This window comes from Diadema antillarum, unplaced genomic scaffold, assembly GCF_040938485.1.
Source record: "Diadema antillarum isolate AM-2024a unplaced genomic scaffold, OU_Dant_1.0 seq00001083_RagTag, whole genome shotgun sequence".
Lineage (NCBI taxonomy): Eukaryota > Metazoa > Echinodermata > Echinoidea > Diadematoida > Diadematidae > Diadema > Diadema antillarum.
The window spans coordinates 1,030,682-1,054,770 of NW_027271903.1; the positions used below are offsets into that span (position 1 = coordinate 1,030,682).

General features: G+C 35.5%; 1 protein-coding gene across 1 annotated transcript; it reads left to right on the forward strand.

The window, feature by feature from the left end:
* Positions 1 to 916: 916 nt before the first annotated feature.
* Positions 917 to 21,818, forward strand: LOC139743464 (bolA-like protein 3). The gene is made up of 4 exons (XM_071653944.1): positions 917 to 1,068; positions 3,019 to 3,145; positions 8,276 to 8,364; positions 21,599 to 21,818. The coding sequence occupies exons 1-4, from the start codon at positions 1,033 to 1,035 to the stop codon at positions 21,674 to 21,676; spliced, it is 330 nt and encodes a 109-aa protein (XP_071510045.1). The 5' UTR covers positions 917 to 1,032; the 3' UTR covers positions 21,677 to 21,818.
* Positions 21,819 to 24,089: the final 2,271 nt, after the last annotated feature.

Consider the following 24,089-nt stretch of genomic DNA (forward strand, 5'->3'; position numbering starts at 1 on the left):
CACACACGCACATGAAATATCACAGGTTCCGATAAACATTACGTGTGTTCATCTCTTTTACATCCACTTGCACCGCCAAAAAAAAAGAAGAAAAAAAAGGAAAACTAAACCCAATAAGAACCAGTGAAAGTATTCAAAAAAAAAATCCTACCAGCTAAATTCCCTTAAGAAATACAATGATAATGATAATGATAATGATGATGATGATAATGATAATAATAATAATAATAATAATAATAATAATAATAATGATAATAATTTGTTGTTCAGCATTCTTTATTATATCAATAAACAATGTAACATGAAAGGCCTAGGTTGTCTCCTGGATTGAACAGGAGGCACAAGGCAAAGACAAAGGACAATACAGAAAAACATGTAAATACATCATACATTGTAAAAAAAAACACACTCAGTTACAGTTACATACTCACAAACAAATTGATCAAAGATACATTTATACACAAACAAATTAAAATATACAATACCACCCCAATTTCAAAACATATATCCTTATTATCAAAATATATACAACTTCATCTCATATTATTTTCATTTTTTACGTTGTATATTAAATAAAGATTTCATTTGATGTAATAATAAAATAAAGATTATGGCAGCTGACGGTAAGACAACTGAATCTGATTTCTAAAATCGACGTCAACTGATCATCCAACGCCTATTTTTATCTTTAGATTGGCAACGAAAAGTTTACACGCCAGTACGTATAATTTTTGTCCGCTAACATCGGTCTGAAAAACATGTGAGAAAGCGCGCTTGAAGAATCCACACAGCCTGTGAGAATCACAGACTAAGAGTTCTGTGGTGAGAATCCACTGCGGGCCGCTGGCTGTTACGCTGCGGCCCCTCTGCCGCGCAGCGCGCGGGGCGCAGCGGCGTGACCATCACGGAGGAGCGAGGGCCTACTTGTCGGCAGCAGAAGAAAAGAACTAGATTCTAAATGTGAAATATCGGTCACCGGTTCAACGAAATTCTCTAAAGCAACCAGATTTCAGCAAGCCCACCATATTAAAAATGTTCAGAGCTGTTATCAGAAGCAGTGCCCGAATGGTAGGTTTATACATTTCTCCGCAGTGGGCCTACAGTAAAATTACCTGGCAGTGACACTGACCATCCTGACAGTAGTCCTGAACACTGGAATTTGTGTGTGTTATATGCATTGATATGGAGGAGAATACAAATTCATTTAGCTTGTGTTTGTGCTTGTGTTGTCAAGACAGTATAAATTTACTATCATTTTATAGATGGTGTAAAGATGAAAGGTGCTTCTACTTCTATCATACTGACTGTGTGGTGAGTGATTGTTGTAATCTTGTAATCAATATTTGTGAGAAAGTTTTACTTGAGACGTATTATTGGCAGATCACAGTGTTACAGTTTTCTTTTTCTGAAGACCCATCTGAAATTATACATCGATTATGATATAATGCATATCTTGTGTCAGTGTGTGGCAGTCTGGAAAAGCATAAATACCAGTATTATTGGGAAGCTGACAGATATCTCACGTTCAGGGTGGCTCATCATGTACAACATGGTCTGTAGTTGCTTTTATCATTAACTATTAGATGTTGAATGTAGGGTTCGTCTTGAGGTCAACATACAAAATTGTATTCTACACAAGTACAAACAGTATGTCTAGAAAACCTGCACCAATGCTCGACCTCCCGTACCAAAATTCTACCACGCGCAAAAGCATACGTTTCTACATGTAGCTGGCTATTTGATTTTGGAAAGTAAAATCAACTGCACCAGCGAACCCAACAGGTAACACTTTGGTTACCATGGTTACAGTGCCCTGGGATCATGGGATTAGGTCAAAATACTTTGTATGAACAGCTTGCTTTAACATTATCAGTGCCACAGTGGGACCTTGGCTTGGATGCCTTGTATGGCAAGTTCATGCTTCTTCTTCTTCTTGTACTTCTTCATCTTCATCTTGATCTTTTTCTGTTTCTTCGACATCTTTTCTTCTTTGTCATCGTCTTCTTCTTCTTCTTCTTCTTCTTCTTCTTCTTCTTCTTCTTTTATAAGCAAGGGACAAGGTACATGTCTGTCCAGATTGCCATACCCATGTGTGATCATTGGAACCAAGCCAATGGCAGAAAGTATGTGGTAATATGTACAAAGAAAGTGAAAATGAGAAAATTTTAAAAAGAAATAAAGTCGGATTTAATATGTTCTCAGGTCAAAAATGCTGTGAGTGTATTTCATTTCTTAACTCTTGTTTCAGTGTGGAAAGGACCAAAGGCTATAGTTACAAAACTTGGCAATCTAGAGACTGTGTATGGGCCATTCAGTTACAAATGTATGTCCTCATAATGGTAATTTTGATTTGTAATTTTGGAGAACGCTTGGCACAAATATTTCAAAATTCCTTTGCAGTTTTATTGTGATTGTACTGTGGGCATAGATACAAAATTTGTCATGAACATTGGTGAAGGTACCAAGTACAAACTGTATGCTAATTGAAGTTGCATACTATTATTTGCTAAGGTATACTCTGTGTGCGTTGCCTGTACTAGTGCATGTTTGGCTAAAATTAGCCTCAAAGAGATGGTGGCCTTGAATACTCATAAATGGACAATGGGGGATGTAGTTTGCGTTTCTTCTTACTGTTTTTCCTGGACTCTTGTTTTATTTTTGTCACTCCCATGAAGGGACATAGAAATGGATTACCTCTACTGTCACTAAATTGAAAAGCTTCTTGCTGCTATGTATTTCCTATAGGGAAAAATATGAACAATTAAATTGTTTTAATGAGAGAAAATGGGTTTTATACGTCAAAAGCATTCTTGGCCTTGGAAAGTTGGACCCGAGGTAATGAAGATATTAGTTATTTGATTCTGGACACACATGAAACTGATATTTAAACAAATCTTGTTCACTTTGAACAGTTATTTCTGCTTTGACCCGTACAACTTTTTGAGGGTATTGTAGTGACATTGCCATTGAGAGTGTTCTAGCTGTGACCCCTCAGTTCACCTTATTCTCCCCTCTCAGCTGGCTGCGCTGCGTCCAAGGGCCCTGTCCGGTGTGTCGCCCATCACTGAAGGGGAGCAAAAGATCAAGCAGGTTCTGCAGGAAAAGTTCCCAGAGGCCACGAGCATCGAAGTAGAAGACATATCAGGTAGTGATCCAGAATCATTGCAAGACTTTCACACGTAGGCAGCAGGAACAAGTTTTTGCCCGTAACATTCCAATCTGTAAATGTTTCATGCTCTGAATATAAGAATCTTGTGTGTCTTTTTGCATTTGAATTGCTTGGCTCTATTTCATTTTTTCTGTTGTCTTGTGAATAATGGTTGCATGTACTGTAAAAGTGGATATTTTTGCAGGACTGATTTTTTGCGCTCGGCTCGGTAAGAAGAGTTTCGCGTGTTTTTAATTCCGCAGAATCAAGACAGTAAGTACTGGAACATATGGCATGCAAAAATTTGCGTGCTTTTATTTTCGCGCTAGGTTCTGGTTGCACGAAATGTGCAAAAATTTCAACACCGCGAAAATTTCGACTTCTACAGTACCATACTCTACATTCACTGTAATGTCCATCCATCCATGTACAATGGTACGTATTTCGTTAAAGGCACTGCTTACCATAAATTGCAGATGAAACAAAAACCCAGCCTTAGTGCTTCAAAATAGTTCTGAAATGTGAGTTAGGAATAAAAAAAACAACCAGTGTAAAAAGTTAATCAGTATAATCAATATTAAGTATTGTTAATTGTACAAAATGTTAACAATAGTTATAATAAAATTGTTTCTAGACTAAACCATCTACAGTTATATTTAAGTGAGAAAAATAGTGATATCTCCTTATGTTTTAGGCTTCATTACAACATGTTTGTATGGTAGGATGTTTTGTGATACAACTGACCTGCACATGTTCATTAAATGTGTTAACTTAAACATTTTTAAATCACTACTCCCAAACGTAAGCAGTACCTTTAAGTTATATCCATGTAATGTTACCCTTACTGGATACAAGTATACATGAATGTGGTTTACAATATGTTTTGCATACAATGTATTTTCCAGAATTAGTAACTTGCAAAATGTCACCTCTGTATTATAAAGTGCTGCATTATATCATCTCCAAGACTGGAAATCATTAAAGGACAAGTTCACCTTCATAGACATGTGGATTGAGTGAATGCAGCAATATTAGTAGAACACATCAGTGAGAGTTTGAGGAAAATCGGACAATCCGTTTAAAAGTTATGAATTTTTGAAATTTCTGCTTAGTCACTGCTGGATGAGAAGACTACTACAGCTTGTGATGTCACATGAGTACAACGATATAAAGAAAATAAAAGGACAATTCAAGATATTTTCACTTTTCTCGCATAATAAAAGAACACTTGACTTCCCTCTTTTAGAAGGCAAGGGGAATAATATTACCCTTAACATACGTCAATGACGAGTCAAGGAAATGTGCACTTTTTTTCAAAAAGTAAAATTTTGTGAAATTCTCTTTATATTTTCCTTATATTGTTGTACGCATGTGACATCATACACTCTAGTAGTCTTCTCATCCAGCAGTGACTGTGCAGATACTTTAAAAATTCATTACTTTCGAACGGATTGTCTGATTTTCCCCAAACTTTCACTGATGTGTTCCAATATCATTGCTGCATTCACTCAATCCATATGTATATGAAGGTGGACTTGTCCTTTAACATTGTCATAATAGTGATACACGTAATATGTCTTTCTCATTCCATTACAGTAAAAGTGGAATTTTTTCACATATTTTTGCATATTATGTGACAAAAAACTAGTGTGAAAATAAAAGCATGCAAACACTTGTGCTTGCAATGTAGTAAATGTATGTTATAACATTTGATTCTGTTGGATTAAAAGCATACAAAATTTATTTTGCCCAAGTGAGCACAAAAGAATTACCTAAGAGTTCACAATCCCATTTCAACCACTCACGACATTGCATTTCAAGTCCCAATTTGTGAATGTCATATTTGGTATTTCACATGCAAAAGTTTCTGAATGAGAATGAATGTTACTGAATGAGATCTCAATTTTGCTTCAGAAGTAGGCACTCAGTTTTTCTATGTAGCTATCTGTCATAAGATGAAGCCAAAGTACCAATTTAAAACTTGCGTTGCATTTTACATTTTACCAATGACATGATTTCAAACATTTCAAAGAAAAAAAGGCTCTCAGCACAACTTTCTGCAGCCACTTTCGGGTTTCTGCAGCTGACAAGCATAAACAAAAAAAAAAAGAACAGGGGGGGGGGGGAATGTGCCTTCAGTGCAACTTCTGCTGCCAATTCTTGGTTTTCCAGCTGACAAGCAAAAAAAAGAAAAAAGAAAAAAAAAGGGCCTTACCCGCATTTCTCATCCATTTGGTACAAATAAAAAAAAGCTTAACCACATTTTTTTTTTCCTGGTGCCTCTTCCGAAACAAAAAAAAAAGGGGGGGGGGGCCCAAGTGGGTTAGACCCTATATATTCCTATTTATTATCCAAAAAAGTTGGGGGTGTTGCCCCCCCCCCCCCCCCCCCCCCCCTTAACATTTTAGCAAACTGAATAGTCTGTCTGGCTTGCACAACTAAAACAGCTTGTCTAACAAGTAATATTGGTAATTGCCTGTTTTAAAACTATGGGCTCATTGCCCAACTTTGCCTTGCAAAAAGTACTGGGTCATGGTCAAAATCATTGTCCAACTTGCAAGTGGGCAAGAGTGGTTAAATATATTTCTAACAACTTTCTGTAAATGGTACATTTTGTACTGGTGGGCTGGTGCCACTGATGTCCCTGATGGTATAATACGGCAATACAAATGTTTGCCTCTCCAGCCTTATGTAAGCATTAAACAGGTAGATCCACCTGTCTGCCTGTCTGTTTAATGCAAAAACATTTCAGAGAAGGAGGTAGTCTCGCTGTAATTGCCATTGTAATGTGAGAAGCAGAAAGACTCTTGTGTCGGATTGGCCCACTTTGGGTAGTAGAGAACGCCCCCTCCATCTCAGTGATTGAAGTTGTTAATGTCCCTCATGTAATCTGAGATCTGAATGACAAATAGTGGGATATTCATGTGTAAAATGCCAATTTCCTCAAATGACGTTTGCTTTTCCCATGTACTTTGAGCTCACACTGGGGATCAGTCATAATTTCTTTGTCCCACTTCCTTCTCAATGGACCTTGCATTGGTGTCACCTTGAAATCCTATTTTCTTTGCTCAATTTTTCACCTTGCATAACAGGCAGTGTGTGCAGTGATGCATGTCATGGGTTGGACATGCTTGCATGCCCTCCAAGTGATCTGCAATGGTGCCATCTATGTGAAGCTCTTTAAGGCCAAAGGGAAAATCTATTAAAATCTATCAAAATTATGAGGGTCTAGAAAGAGAGTGATAATGCACAGATGTACATGTACAGTATGTCATAACAATGAATACTGAAAAAAGGCTAGTTAACCCGTTGAGGACGAACTGATTTTACTACAACACGTATTTCCCATAGACACCTGCCCAAGTATACTCGCGACTCGTCCTCAATGAGTTAATATGAAATTCACATGACCCTAGCCAGCCAAAGAAAGGAGGTCCAGATACACTGAGGGACATGGTGAATGAGGTGCCAATTTGCTGTGGTGCATAACAATGATGACAGGGCTTAAGCTTCTTCTTTTCAAAATGAATGGTGCTTGGATATCAATTTAGAGGCCTGAAATTATGAAAGAGCCCTGCGCTGATTGGAAACAGGTACTCAAAGAGTTTATCTTCTTTAACACATTGTACAAGCAAGGCAAACTCTCGAGGTGATAACACCACTGTGCCACATGTCTTGGGTGTGCTCTGTCAGCCACATTTTAGGGCAAATTGCATTCAAATTTGCACAGGAGTTTTACAACGGGAACATCATGTAGTTACTTGTAGGTTCTGGTTAGAGCACCCTCAGTGTTCCAACTTTTATAGTCAATGTGATGAATCTTGGAAGATCCATGCACTTCTGTGCACTTAAAAAGCTCAATTACCAAACAGATTTTCTCAAAATTATGCATAGTGATACATACCCTAAAGGTAGAAGAGAATACCTTTATGTTTAGTGGTGCTGCCATCAGCGGGTTGTCTTTCAAGGTCACTGTAACTAGATGGTAACAACATTTGATTTTGTATCGTGGCTGTTACTACATGAATTGTTTCTCCCCCCCCCCCCCCACCCCGATCTAGAGTCATGGCACTTTATTTTTCCATTAGTAGTGCAGCTTTCTCAGTGTTTTGATTGTAATATTAGGATGCTGTATCCACTTTTCCTTCCAGATTTCTTTCAAATTTATAGCCATCATACTTGTACCAAGTCTAGCTTTTTAAACCCAAGATACAAATGCTCTAGATGTTCCAACAATTGCCCAGCTAAATTTTTACCCTTTGTGTGGTCTCACTGGCTTTTTGGAAAATGGACCAATTCCACTGATAGCCCAGGATTCTTTGGAAGCTAGTAGATGCTACATTCTCATCACAGAAGTAAAAAGTAAATGGGTTTGTGAAACATCTAGAGGATAATTGTACCGCCCTGACTGCTGATTTAGGTAGTCATAATCTCATTCATTGTTTTTTTTTTTCTGTTCTAAGTATCACAAGGGGAAAAGGCTGGCCTGCCTTTCATCAGAACTTTCACAAAATGTCAAAAGTACATGAGTACAGGCTATGAATTGAATAGTCAAATACTGTAAAAGTGGATATTTTCGCGCGACTAATTTTTCACGCTCGGTGGGGTAAGAAGAGTTTCACGTGTTTTTAATTTCGCGGAATCAAGACATCAACTACTGGAACATACGGCTAGAAAAAATATTCGCGTGCTTTTATTTTCGCACTAGTTTCGTATTGCGCGAAATGCGCAAAACTTCAACACCGCGAAAATTTCCACTTTTACAGTACAGTGTACCACAAAAATATGGGATGTGGCCTTTCCAAGTTAGAAGAGCATTTTTTTTCAAAGCTTTGGCTGCACAGATATTACAGGACTTGGAACTCGGTTAGACTTAGAACCCAGGTGAATTTATTGACACTTCATTGGGTGGAACACCCTGATCAGCACAGCTGGTTTCCATCGTGAGTAAAGGTCAAAAGAAAAATCTTGAGCCAAGGATACTACAAAGCTATACTAGTCCAGGGCTTTTGAGGGAAAACAATGGGGAAAAGGGATGTTGGTTCCTTTTCCCCGATTACATCATTGCAGCACTCTTCCTCTATGCAATTAAGCAGTTTATGTTTTCTCACTTCTATGCTTCTCAAGGTGGCTGTGGGGCTATGTACCAGGTCCATGTTGAATCCACTGAGTTCCAGGGAAAGAGGACTGTCCAGCAGCATAAGATGGTCAATAAGGTACACACTGATCTGGGGTTGTGTGTGTGTGTGTGTGAGTTTTTAATCATTATATACTGTATCTTTAAAAAAAAAAAATTGTGTGCTTCACTGCTTTTGAAAGGATCCGTCTTCCTTTAATTCATTTTAAGATATAGAATTTAATCATTCTATATCTTTAAAAAAAAGCTTTTGTGCTACACTACTTTTGAAAGGATCCTTCTTCCTTTAAATCATTTTAGAATTTAATCGTTCTATATTCAACAAACAAAAAAACCTGTAGTTCTACACTGCTTTTGAAAGGATCCTTCTTCCTTTAATACATTTTAAGACTATATATGGCCTTTTTACGATCAGTGGTGTAACTTTTGTATGCGGAGGGTCAAAATTTCAAACAAAATGTTTTTTCATTATTCTGTTTGATTCCTGTTGGAAAGTATTCAAATTTTTGAAAAAATAACATTTCAGACCTTAAAGCTGAAGAGTTATTGGTGTAATTTAAGGAAAACCCTGGCACCTGAAGTAAATTTAAGCAAAATTTTGTTTTCATGAATTGCACCACAATGACAAAACTCTGTAGTCAAACTTCACCATGCAAAGTTTATATGGTTAACAACAATATATAGTTTGTGAATCAAAACTATTTGGGGGTTGAATATAAAGTGAATTTTAAAAAAAAAAATGAGAGAGATTTATAAATTTTTGGTAAAAATACCAATTGACATGCAATTTTGAAGATTTTAACTATTTATTGGAGGGCAAGCCAGGTCAAACTCTATACTATAACAAGTCTTTAAGAAGGGCTACCTTCCTATATAGGTTAAATGAAATTCCAATCATTTCTTTGAATCTTGGATTTTTCACACATGGATGTTTCGGAGGTGACAGTTAACATAATAGAATGTTTCGGAGGTGACATTAATATTAACACTCAGTTTTTTGTAGAATTAGTGACAATAACACAAAACTTCTTCTTTTTATCAATGTTTTTAATAATTATAACTCGAGAACAAGAAATTAACTCCTGTTTCAAGCAGATAAACCACACAGAATAAGTGTTTTTTTACACTTCATTAATTAGCATGGGTACCGGTAGTTTGCCATCCATTTGGACGAAGGTTGTAAGCTAAATATTGTAATCTGAAGAAACATGGCATTCCATTTTCTACCTTAAATTGAGATAAGGGTGTGAGATCATTTTAGTAATGTTTCTTTGCTCTCAGAACATTTCATTCCACAACACCAGGGAAGAATCACTTCGTTTCAGAGGTGACATTCAATATTAACATTGTGTTGAAATATTCATTTACAGTAAGAATATGATGGACATAGTTAGATATTGTAACCTGAAGAAACATGGCATTCCATTTTCTACCTTAAACTGAAATGAGGGTGTAAGATCATTTTAGTAATGTTTCTTTGCTCTCAGAACATTTTATTCCACAACACCAGGGAAGAATAACTTTGTTTCGGAGGTGACATTCAATGTTAACATTGTGTTCAAGTATTCATATAGTATGTCCCCCCCCCCAAATTTACAATTAGACTTTTTCATTGATAGCACCAAATATGATTAAATCAGCTAAAATCTACTTTGGGGTCTTAAATCATAACATCTTAGCTCTATTTTGCAGAAAGCCCCAGTCAATTTGGTTAAGTGGTCTCAAAGAAATGTGGATTGTTATAAAGGATGTCAGGAGTCTGATTCTTCCAAGTTTAGCACTTGGATGCTCTTGGAACTGCATATCAATGTGTAAACACAATATACAGAACTTGGAGGGAAGGGATTCCTGACATGCTCTACAAAAATCCTCATTTCTCTTTGACCTCTGAAGCAAATTGAATGGGGTTTTCTGTAAGGTGTGGGCAATGAGTTATAGTTTCAATCCCTCAAATTGTATTTTAGATTGATTCACTATCTTTAAAGTTATCGTTGCGGAGGGTACCATTGTAATTTTTTGGCGGGGACATAGGTTATGAATGCCAAAAGCAAAAATTCTTATTTGACTTGTATTATGTTTTTGTTTGCACATAGTATTGTAAATAGATTAATTCAACGATGTTCATGTATTCTTCATCATTCTTGATAGCCACCATACAAATGTTATAATACTGGTGAAAGGTGTTTGGTTCATCTGGGATAAATTTTCTATATACCAGATTCATTTAAACTGTTGACATTACTAAAATATATTTTATGTATCTTTCTGAATTGCTTGAAAATTACCTGCAAATCATATATATTAGTCACTTTTGAGAGTAAAAAGTATAAGATACGAAAAAATCATTTAATTGTTTTGGAGGTGACACAACACAGAGACAACCCAACTTCTCAGGTGTTAACTAATAATATATTGTGAACATTCATGTCTTTCCTCATGGCTTTAACTTTCAAATATAAGCTCTTTCTTTCAGTTCTTACTTGTTATTTTGTTTAGTTATTCTCTTTCATGATAGTGGATACCAGCTCATATTTTGTTTTAGATTGTAATTCATAATACTAATCTTTAGCAAGTTTTTACAGTTTGTTAAGACAACAATTTGTGTTTCCCAGCTGAAGAGAGCAGCATAATGCTTTTGTGTGAACTTATGGGGATTTTTTTTTTTTTTGGTTCAGTAATTTTCCCCATCAACTTCACAGAAGGTCCCGGACACAAACTGGTCTCAAATAACCCTATAAGGGACCAAAAAAGGACAAGTTCACCTCAATAGACACGAGGGTTGAGTAAATACAGCAATATTAGTAAAACACATCAGTGAGAGTTTGAGGAAAATAAGGCAATCCGTTCCAGAGTTATGGATTTTTGAAGTTTCTGCTCAGTCAAAGCTGAATGAGAAGACTTCTACAGCTTGTGATGTCACACGTGTACAAGGATATAGAGAAAGTATCAAGAAAATTCAACATATTTTCACTTTTCTTGCATAACAAAAGAACACTTGACTTCTCTCTTTTGGAAGGCAGGGTGAATAATATTGCCCTAACATACATCAGTAGCAAGTTGAAGAAATGTGCACTTTTTTCAAAAAGTAAAGTTTTGTGAAATTCACTTATATTTTCTTTATATCGTTGTATGCATGTGACATCATACACTGTCGTAGTCGTCTCATCCAGCAGTGATTGCATAGATACTTAAAAAAAGCCCATAACTTTTGAATGGCTTGTCCAATTTCCCAAACTTTCAATGATGTGTTCTACTAATGTTGTTGCATTCACTCAATCCACATGTATATAAAGGTGGACTTGTCCTTTAAGAAACCATTTTCTTTTCCTTGAAATTCCAGTACTTAAAGCCAAATTCTAAGATAAAACATAATAACAAAACAAGGTAAACACGTCATCAAAATTATATTGAGATAGAACTACAAATCTTGTTTTTGGATCTTTCCCTTTCCAGTCCTGGTGACTTGTTCCTCTGTTCACTTTGGTTGTCAGATAACTTCAATAATCTTAAAAAATACAATGTCATAAACAGTTGGCTCAACTTGGAAAATGTAATAAGTATTGTCATATTAAAAAAAAAATCACATAATTTTGTTTATGATTACCACGTTGTACATGGAAAAACAACAACTAAGAATTCAAGAACAAGTTGTGCACCAGCTATAGGCATGTGGCCTTTTTGTGGAGTTTGATTATTTTATGATTTTTTTAAGATTGTGGATTAGGGCATGCATGAACTGCCACCTGTATCACTTTGGTATCAAGGGAATTCTGGTCAGCTAGGTATACAAAAGTCACTTCTATTGTGATGATTTTGTAGATATTAAATGTATTTGAAAATGTTGATAGATAGTGAAAAGGAACTGAAGTCTTGCCTTTCACTATCACATAACAATATGGTGTTAACAAACAATGTCACCTCCGAAACACAAGAAAAAGCAACCTTCATGGAAAGCTGTGATTGGTAAATCTTCACAACTAAATTGCTTAAATTGGAAATCAAGCTTCTAAGATGAAAGCATCTATATGTTTACTTAACTAAAGCAGGAGAATTGATCTTGATTACAATATTATATATACAACAGATCGGTGTATTTTGTGCATTCTCTTTGTTAAAAAAGTGAAAAACTGTAAATTTGCCCTAAAACCTACAGTATAGTAATAGAAATAAGAGTGAGAGTGTGTTAGTTGATTTCTCCACTTTGAGACTTATGTTACTAAAATAAATGAAACCATTGGTGTACATAATATGGTTTCTCTTCAATAGAAATGAGCAAAAACTCTTGTTAACAGTGTTTTGTCACCTCCGAAACAGTAATTTTTAGTTTTTATTAGATCTTTTATTAATATCTAGAAAATTCTTACTTCCTGTTGCCATATTACTATTTTCATCCAAAAGAGATTCCTGTCAATTGGACAGAATCAAACAAAATTGCTTTGTCTGTGAGAAATTATCAAATATAATACGCTTGTTGTTTCGGAGGTGACGATTGTTTCGGAGGTGACAAGTGTTAACGGAAAATTGTAAATTGCTCCGAAATGAAAACAACAGGCTATATTTCTACTACCTTCCTTCAGAGATAATGTGAGGGGATATGTTACATTTTTATGCCTCCGCAACGAAGTGGCCGGAGGCATTATGTTTTCGGGTCGTCCGTCCGTCCGTCCGTCCGTCCGTACGTCCGTACGTCCGTCCGTACGTCCGTACGTCCGTCCGTACGTCCGTCCGTCCCGTTTTGTTTTTGTCGATATCTCAAGAACCGTGTGGTGGTTTTACATCAAACTTGGTATGAGGGTATATCCTTGGGGGATAATACTTTGTGTGGATTTTAGGGTCACAGGGTCAAAGGTCAAAGGTCACAGGTTATTTTTTGAAAAAAAAATTGAAATTTCATGTTTTTCTCCATATCTCGCAAATGGTTCAAGGTATCTTCGAGTATATATGCTTGTACCGATGGGCAGTGATTATCTAGGGAAGTTGGGGGTCATGGGTCAAAGGTCAGGGGGTCAAAGGTCAAGGTCAACTCCTCAAAATATCACTACTTTCCTTAAAATGCAATATGCCTGAAGGTTTTTTTTTTTTTTAACTTGATGTATGGCATGTATTACCCTATATATATTTTTGGGGAAGTTTCTTGCCAAAAGGTCAAAGGTCAAACGGTAAAAGGTCAAGTGAAAGTGCTAAATTGCACTTTTTCCTCCATATCTCGAAAGTAACTCAAGGTATCATCATGAAACTTACATATTTATGCATGTTCAACCTAACAGTGATTCTCTTTGGAACTGTGAGGTCAAAGGTCAAAGGCCAGGTTTAGATAATGCTATTTTCCCATTTGATACTGAAATTATACTTTTTCTCAATACCTTGAAAATTACTCAATGCATAAACTTATAAAAGGGTCAAAAGTCAAGTAAAAATCATCAGTTCCCCAAATACCTGCACTCTGACATTTTAATCATTCATCCAATTGAACCTAGTTCTAGGAAAGTGAACATTCAGCACATTTGTGTCAAACCTGTCATTTTAATATTTTGCCAATTGTGTGAAACTGTCATCACACATTGTCAAGACATTGTACTATAGACCTATTAGGAGAACCATGCATTATGGCGGAGGCATATCAGTAGCCGTAGCGATATATCTAGTTGTAGATGTAATGTATAACTGATGTCAAGAATAAAAAAATCAAATACATAAATCTCTTGTCTCGGAGGTGACAGAAAAGTAAACGGAAAAGTTGCATAAATTTATAAACACTCACCAAAAAATGATAAGTTATTTGAATCAAATAATCTTTGGATCAAAGTTAAGTCAGATTGATTACTATTCTGTTTTGAAGGAAATTAGCAAAGTTGAATTTCATAATTGTGAGCAAGAGCTAACTCAAAAGAGGGGTTAATTGTTAATGGAAAATGTCACCTCCGAAACATAAAGTTTGGACAATTTCAGTCCTTAAAGAAGACAAAGCAGAACCTGGTAAACATAATAGTTCTTAATGTTGGATACCTGTCTATCACCACAACAACAAAAATAATGAAAAGGAATAAACAATTTAATATGCTAGGTCTGACAAAAAAGCCATGTCAGAGTGCATACACCAAAAGTGTTGGATTCCAAGCATGTAAGTGCATGCCACATCTGAAAGGAAAAGAGAGGAAAGTTCATTAAGGTACCCAAGGTAGACACTGTGGGTGGTAAGTTTATGAGAAAAAATAATGCATATCTGTCAGTGTATAAGAAAGTTATACACCAATTAGTGCCAAAACCGTGTTTTACACCACTGATTGTAAAAATGGCCATATAGAATTTAATAATTCTATATCTTTAAAAAGATTGTGCTACACTACTTTTGAAAGGATCCTTCTTCCTTTACAATTCATTTTAAGGTATAGAATTTAATCGTTCTATATTTACAAAAAAACTGTAGTGCTACACTGCTTTTGAGAAGAAACTTCTTCCTTTGATTTATTTTAAGATATAGAATTTAATCATTCTATATCTTTAAAAAAAAACACATTAATGCTACACTGCTTTTGAAAGGATTCTTCTTCCTTTAATTCTGATCATGATTGCTATGATTATGAAAATAAAGATTATAACCATCAGAAATCAGAGAGATCTATGAAATGGAGTAGGCCTAGCCCTGTTTGAATGATAACAAGAAGAGACCTAAATCATGGTTTTAAGCACATGCCAGGAAAACGGAAGTAATCATGAATATTGATCAGAGTAGTGTATCAGATTGAGATTAAACGACCATGATTTAGAAATGTTGTGAGAGCTGATATGAGAAGAAAGAGGAAATGAACTCTCGTCAATGGCACGAGGGGAACTTTGCCTGCTTAACTAATGATGGTCTTAAATCAATATTTACTCGTTGATACATGAATTACAAATGTTAATTGGGGTCATTTATAATGAATTGTATTTTATTTAATGTACGAGTGTGAGCACTATCACATTATTTCATCTCAGTAAATGTTGATAAGAAAATAAGTACATGCATGATTGTAAAAATACCCCTCTTGTGTTTCATAGCAGAAGACAGTTATCATTTGTATCGGAATGTCCAAAGTGCAAATAACTCTGTAATACTGCAAAATACTGTAAAACGATTTTTAGCATGTTTTCATGGAATACTGATATTAGTCATGGTCATATGCAGATGAGATGAAATGAAACATTTGTTTACAAGTGCACAAATCTTCATTAACTTTTCTTGTTTGATTTAAATTTAAGAAGAGAATGTCATTAGTTTACTGTACCTTTGAATGAAATAGCTCTGAATGACTCATTTTCATCAACAACATTGTACCAGTAAATCAAAAGAGCATTACAGTTATTGAATTATTGACAAAAGAAAACTTTTTATCACGTCTGAATATACAAACCAATGGGAGAGTTGTTATGGTGATTACAATTTGTATATTATCTATCTTACGTCCGTGATTGTTACATTTGAAGGACAAGTTCACCTTCATAGACATGTGGATTGAGTGAATGCAGCAATATCAGTAGAACACATCAGTGAACATTTGAGAAAAATCAAACAATCCATTCGAAAGTTATTAATTTTTAAAGTTTCTTTGCAGTCACTACTGCATGAGTAGACTACTACAGTTTGTGATGTCACCTGCGTAGAACGATGTAGGGAAAATGTATAGATTTAAAAAAAAAAAAAAAGTACGCATTCCCTCAGCTTGTTACTTTCATGTTAAGGGTGATTTATTTTCACTGCCTTTTGAAAGAGGCAAGTCAAGTGCTCTTTTATTATGCATGAAAAGTGAAAACATATGTTTATATTTTCTTACTGTTTTCTATATATAGTTCTATGCATGTGACATCAAGATACACATGCCAAAAAAAAAGAAGAAGAAGAAAAGAAAGAAACTCTAATTTTAGCTTGCTACTTCCTCATTCTCCTTTGTTGCTACCCAAGGGTAAACAAACCGCAACAAAATACATTTGCCGGTTCGATAAGGCTAACACATGTTCCTGGAGGAAATATGTGTGTGTGTTTTACTTCTTGTTCTTTTTTGTCTGCTTTTCATGACTCTGTGCTTCAGATTATCATGTTTGCAGATCTTCACAATTTCCTTTCTTAAAGTTTTTTTTTTCTTCTTCTTTTCAAATTGACACACATGCAGTCAACCTTGCCTAAGTAGACCTTGAACAAGTGAAATAATCTACTCCAGATGGAGATAAACGTGTGTTAATTCTATCATGGATATCAGAATTCATGCAAGTCAAATAAGCTGATCAGTGCGTCACAATAAACCATATAGACATATGAACAGAAATCTCCTGCATGGGTGCATACAGTAGGGAAATTCCCTAACGAGGAAGAGAGGGGTAGGCTATGCAAATTGAGGTGCACACTACCCATGTTAGTACAAAAAGTTAAGCCACTCTTCCATTGCATGGAGGCAACACCATCATTAGATAGGAATGTCTTTAGTACTAGAACTGGAGATTTTCAATTTTCTGCATTGGAACAAATGAACATAAATTCTGATTTCACATGAAAAAAAAAAAAATAAAGACTCTGTATACTATTCTTAGCATTTTGAATAGCTTTAACAAGTGTCATGGGTCACCACACAGTGCTGATACATAGATTTTGGATGTTTACTCTACTCACTGGCATGGAAGTTCATAAAACTACAATCAAACTTATCAAACAAGTGAACAAAAGTTCAGTGTATCAAGGGCAGGCAAGGCCAAAATCTGAATAAAAGTTTTGTTCTTTACGTGTCATATCTTTGTATCAAAAGTGTAGGGCTGTCATGTTTAAACTGCATTAACAACCATGTCTTAGAACTGTTTTCACAGAATGTTTATTCTGACTCGAGGTTATTTAATTGAATTCAATTATCATAGTTTTGTAGTGTAAAGTTTCTACTTTAAAACCAGAAATGCTTTGAGTAAAAACATGTATAATGTACAAGTGAACTTTCAAGTTTTTTATGAAAGATCAAGGTGTAGCCTCCTTGGGGCCATAACCAAATTGGGGGTCAGTTTTCACACTTTGTTCATCTTTTGAAAATGCATGGTCTCAAATTTTCACCAAACTTGGCAGGTATTATTGCCAGTGTGATACAAATGGACACCATGGCCCCCTGGATGTTTCCCAACGCTCTATGCTTCGTACTTCTTTTGTAATGATTTGCAAAAAGAGAAAAAAAAGGGAAAAAATGTGGGAGATAACTTGCAATACTCATTTTTTTTTTATTCTTATATGATCAGGGACCTTGATCACAATTATTGCTTGTCAAAGCAATATAAACATTTTTAACCTAATTATCAAGGACACTTAAAACCAACCAGACTATTAATATAAGTGGACTGAAGTGAGCAAGGCCTTGAATGCTTTGAGTTGAATTTAGCCAGCGTGTTTGTGCAAAAGTTTCCAAGGGATTTAATTGTTCAGAATCACTCAAGAATATGTGAAGAAAAGAAGGGCAAATCTTTATACATGTAAGTTTCAGGGTATTTTTGTTCAGTTCTGAGAAGAAAAGTCCTTAACCCATTGAGGACGAGTCCTGAGTATACTCGGGCAGGTGTCTATGGGAAATGCGTGTTGTAGCAAAATCAGTCTGTCCTCAACAGGTTCATGAATGGTAATACCAACTCGGTTTGCAGTGTAGAAGATAAATGGTTCTCTCAGTTTCTCTGACAAATTAATGCTATGTTGTGTACTGTAAAACCAGAAACATTCATGGCATGAAACTGTCAAGAATCGGTGCCGATGACATTTTGTTGCAAAATGAAACTTCTGTGTATTGCCACTGGCATTCAGTGCATTGGGTAGACATACACTGTCACATGCATTTCCCTTTTACAAATTGCAAAAATTCTCTAAAGTTTCATGCTTGTGAGAATGTACATGTTTTTACAGTATACCAAAGTACAATGTAGATGCCGTACAATGTACGGTGAGTATTTGATGGAAGAATTTACTCACATAGTGGAAAATTGCTTCAAATGTGAGCTATCCAAACTAACAACAGATGGAGTAGGACTTACAAGCTGACCTATATGTATCTGTCATTGATTGATAGATTGATTTTTTTTATCACATGCAGATCTACCTAATATTACCATGGTTGTCGATTGTCCATTGCTTTTCCTCTTCTTATCAGATTTCTTTTAATCGAATCGCTGACCGTATACATTTGCTGCTTTCAAATGCAGGTTATGGGGGAAAAATGAGGATTAAATACAATGTATCTACGATAGGATCAGTGACTCAGGTCCTCATTTTCTCTTTTTGCACATACATGTAGTATTGAAAGACCGCCTGCACTATGATGTATTTCTTTCTCTCTTTTTTTTCCTTTTGGTGAAGTTTTTTTAAACAGTAAAGTAGATGTGCAGATAATACACTTTTACACAGCATTCAGTTATGTTTTTGATACACCTAGTGCTTTTCATGGGGAAAATTTATGCAGACAGTTGTATTCAGCAGGCATTTCATGTTGAAAATGAATGGAGAGTACTACAAATTTTGTACTAACTAGTACTAACTTTGGACACTTGTTGAATAGCAAACATAAAAAAAATCAAAGTATCACAGCTACTGTTGTCTGTGTCATGCATACTTTCAGATAATAACTTTATGTGGTATGTCATTATGTTATCCATATGAAGGGTTTGTTTGCAAAAATCAATAAGTCCATTTTTTGAAGATTTTGAAGTACGATCTCTGTCATAAAGTACAAAATAATGCCTTTTAAATGATATATTGGTCACTACATATAAAGGTATATTTTTGAAGTTATGGCCAAAAGAAGCAAATTTTTTCTTATTATTCTCTTTATTTTTCTTGACCTTTAATCGCAAATATCTCTATTTGGCAAATATGGACTTATCGGTTTTTGCAAGCAAACTCTTCATATATAGTCGCAGATCATACAAGGAAGACAAAGGAGCATAGAACTGACCTTTGCAATATAACTTTTACAGTTTTCTTACTTCTAATGTTTTCTTATTTGATATTTTCCTTGCAATAGAGTAGGCCGATTATATATTGATTTAAAGCTTAGCATCTGGGATTTCATTTCACCCCAAATAAAATTAAAAGATATATATATATATATATATATATATATATATATATATATTTCCAACATTTTATGACTTTTGTGATGACACATGTATAATCTTATCGTTGCACTGAATAATAAGAAAAGCAACTTGAAACAGAAGAAATTTCTTAGTAAAAACTCTTACAATGTGTCTTTTGTGCATCCAGACTTTAAGTTCAGATGAAAGAGGTAACTTTTTGCAAAAAATGCCCCAGATCCGTAATTGTCTGTACTTGCTTGAAATTGACATCTCCAGGCATACTGAGATATTTACCCAGTTGATATATACTTTGCGGGTTTTATAACATGTGGGCAGTCACATGTGAAAGATCTTTTCAAATCTTACTTTGGTGATGTTTACATAGGTCTGGGGTTTGTTTTTTTTGGGGGGGGGGGGTGGGAGGGGTATTACTTTTTTGATCCTTTTTTACTTTGAGCTGCCAGTGTTCTCAACAAATCACTTAAAAACACACCATTGTTTTCCTACTAAAACACAACATGTTTTCTATTGTTTTCCTTCTATTGTCTCCTCATGTATAATTCAGTGTTGTGATATGTTTAGGGATTCTCCCTCTGTCACTCACAGGGCAAAGTGACCTTGTTAGTTGAATACTTTGAAGGCACAATAGAAAGGGATAGAATGGTTTCACGTGTTTATCAGGAAGTTGTTAAAAAAAACCCCATCAAGATTATTACTTGTGCATTCAAGATCTGCAAAGATGTTACTCAAACGCCAAACCAGTATTCCTGCCCTAATTATTCACCAGCTGTTTTGACTTCCCAGTGGTTTATCACATAGCTGTACAGTGGAAACTCGAGAGATCTGATATAACAATACATTAATTTTGTACCTGATATAACAAATCAATATCTCCAGTCCCAATGAATTTATTTCCCTTTTTTTGTTGTTGTATTGTTTATTGACTACTGATATAACAAGACATCTCATATAAAGAACAAATCATCTTGGTCTCAATGATCTCGTAACACTGATTTTCTTCTGTAATCGCAAATGTCTCTTCCTGTTTGCTACAGTGGATAAGACTCTGGATTAAAATCAGTAGGTTGTGGGTTCAAATTCCACATAACCCATGGGGGTTTCAAGAATTGAATATGATCTTAAGTTAAGACCACCATGGAATTATGGTGTGCTGTGTGTGTCTTCCATGCCATTTAAACTTCCTAATGAAAATTTTTAGTTTGAGATGATGGACATGAAATAGTTTCCTCCAAATTTCACTATTCTGAGTTTCTATGCAGGCTTATAACCGTAGAAATCTAGTAGCCCCTTCTTACTTGCACTCCAAATGTCCATGCAACCAAAGTGTATTGTTCAAAAAGCATTTTTACCTTGTCTTCATGCTTTCTGTTAAAAAAATTAGCATAAGGCCTACATTAGTTCCAGTTGTGTGAATGCTACATTTATGTGATGTGTAAATTTTGCGGTATGATTAGGCCTTTGTTATTTTTAGTAGATATGAACATACCCCAGCTCCTACACAGTTAATGAGAATTACCTCATTTGATACAACTTTCTTCAGCTCTCCCAGTCATGGAGGAAGATTTAATGGTATTTGAAGTGTACTTTCATTCCATATTTCAGGGGCAATATTCACCATACCAAGAATTTTAAAGGGACAGTATAGTTTTGGTTGAAATGAAGATTCAGGTTTTAACTTCTAGTGAGAAAATTAGAAGCTACTTACATGAAATATTAGAGAACATACAATTCTAAGAGGAATTAAAAGTTGGTTTGATGAAAATCAGTTTTGAAATGACTGAGATATTCTAGTACAAAGGGAAACAAAGTGGTGCTAATAAAGTTGGATCCTGATATTTGTTAGGACCATTTTGTTTATAGATATCACAGCCATTCCTCTTAGAATTATATACTCTCTATATGTCATATAAGTGGTTTCTAATCATATCACAAATAGTTGAAATCTGAATCTCCATCCCAACCAAAACTATACCATCTCTTTAAATCTGAGAACAGGGCCCTGTTTCATAAAGCTGTTCGTAAAGTTACGAACAACTTATGAGCGACTGGTGATCAGTTCTGATGTGCTATACTTATCATAATTTCCATAATTCAGCACAAGAACTGATCACCAGTTGCTTGTAAGTTGTTCGTAACTTTACGAACAGCTGTATGAAACACCCCCCTGGCCTGTGAAAAGTAAAATGTCTCGTTTAATGATCGTTTCCTCCCCCACCCTCCTGCAGGCATTATCGGAAGAGGTGAAGCAGATGCATGGGTTGAGGATAACTACAGCAGTCCCTGAGGCAGGGAGTAGCAGCTGACAGACTGTGGAGTGACAAGGGTAATGAACTGTGACCATCACACTACCTTTTGTTGGATCTGAAAGGGTTGCTGTCTGGAAAGATACGGGCAGGAAGGACTGTATAGGCCTGTTCACACTGAAGATTTATTTGAGGTTTTGGATCACGTTGCATGTAAATCAACTTTATTTACCACCATTAACTCATTTAACAAGATTTTTTTTTTGAAAGTGACAATACTTCAACTCTCCAAACCGCACATGCCTAAGCAATGAGCAGAGGGTGACTTCAGGCATTCTGTTAATGCAGTCCAAGTGTGACATGTTGTATCATGGGATCAAAAATCTTGAATATTTGTCACATGCCGTTTACTCTTTCTAAATGAGGCAAACCCGTGTGAGGGTTTTGAAAAAAAGACAAAATCAAGATGAACCAATATTTATATTGCAGGACAGAATGTGATACAATGCGAGTTAAAATTGTGTGTGTATGTGTGTGTGTGTGTGTGTATGTGTGCACATACAAAAATGAGTAATGATTGTTATATGTTTTAAGAATGGATTGTTCAATATTTTTGATTATAGGTGTGTGTAGACAGGGCTAATGTGTTGGCAAAGTTTGAACAGGTGTCTGCAGAACACTTGTTGCCATTGAAAATCCCAGAATACATCATTCAGTCATCACTATTTTGAGGGTGAATTTCGATTGGTTAGACTCCTGCAGATGGGGTGTATCAAGAATTTTCGCAAGTTAAAACTTGCAGTTTGTGGAGAATAAATGTGTTTCAATGTATAAATGTTAATTTACAGCATGTTTTCTTTCTGTATTCAGTCATGGTTCATTGTAAAGAATTACTGATTTGGGATTTACAGAGACTCCAACTCTCCCGTTTTCGACAGGAGATCTCCTGCCGAAAACCCATTTTTGCAAAATCTCCCATTCTCCCGCTTGAACTTCAATTTCTTCCGCCCTGGCTCTGTGTCTCCCTCTTGAAATGATTTCTTACTAAGTATCATCGTATGTTGAAAAATAAGCCTTAGATAGCACGACAGAGCATCTAGAACCCTAGAGCTTCCAGGGCCCTTAAGCGGGTCCTGTACCCTGGCCACAAGGAACTTCGCGCTTCACACTCTTCAATGTGCGCTTCGTGCATATGTAAGTTGGAGTCTCCCGTTTGCTAGGGGTTTCAGGCAGGAGAATCTCCAGATCAGAAGGTGCTTGGGGTTGGAGTCTCTGAATTTGCTTTGTTGCAAGTATGAAGTGACCAGGACAATAATTTTATACCAAAAAATAAAAGATAAAAGAATTCAAATACAGCATTACCTTTCGCTCACACACGTACATAGTCGCTCTCACACCCACAATAAATTTTGAACATTTGTGGGCATCTATCCATTAATTTCTTTTTAATGGATCATTAAAGTGCATGTACAGCCTTGTATACTGAAAGCTCCCTGTAAGTGTAATACATTTAATTACCACCCACTATTTCAAGGTGACTGCCCTTGGAAGGTTTGTCCTGCAGCTATCAGTTTGATAGACCCCTCTATGTGTACATCCATGCTACATTGATGTCTGAAATAAAGTTTTGATGTCAGTTTATTTTCAATTTGATTTGCAGTGACATGTAAATGCATTGATTATTTATGTTCATTCTCAGGACATGTAATATGGATCATTATGCACCGAGATCTTTTTTGTCATGTTCTGAAAGTAAGATAAAGATAACATATTTAAGATGTTGGTGATGTTATTAAAGCCATTATTTCAAGAGATAATCCTCAAAATGGAGACATGGGCTACCTTTTTTGAAATCATAGTAATAACCTCTTGTGTATATGTATGCTGTTGCCAAAATTTGCATTATGGTCTGTATGCTAACTATACCTACAGTGAGAAAAAAATGCCCAGGATGACCTGATCTTGGCAAGACAACATTTCATAAAATTCATTTCGAGATATGACCTACATTGTACTTGTATATGATGATACACAAACACAGTTATGGCTAGTTCAAATACATTCTGGGCCAAAGAAGAGCACAATTTCTAAGGAAATTTATTAGTTTCTGTTTTCCTTCAAGAAAAAAAAAAGAGGAAAAAAACAAGGAATGAATGATATGTACTATGGCTGACTTTAACAGTAAAGAAATAAAAAAGCTCCATCGTGCACGGAAGGCATACATGTACATGATATACTGGAAGCACTGTTATAATACACGTAGTGGAATGCTTAGGGTTCTTATTTGTGTGTTTGATAGTTGTACATATTATATATATATATATATATATATATATATATATGTATATATGTATACATATATATATATATATATATATATATATATATATATATATATATATATATATTATATGTATGTATGTATATGTGTGTGTGTGTGTGTAAGCCCTACACGTATATACGCAAAAACTTA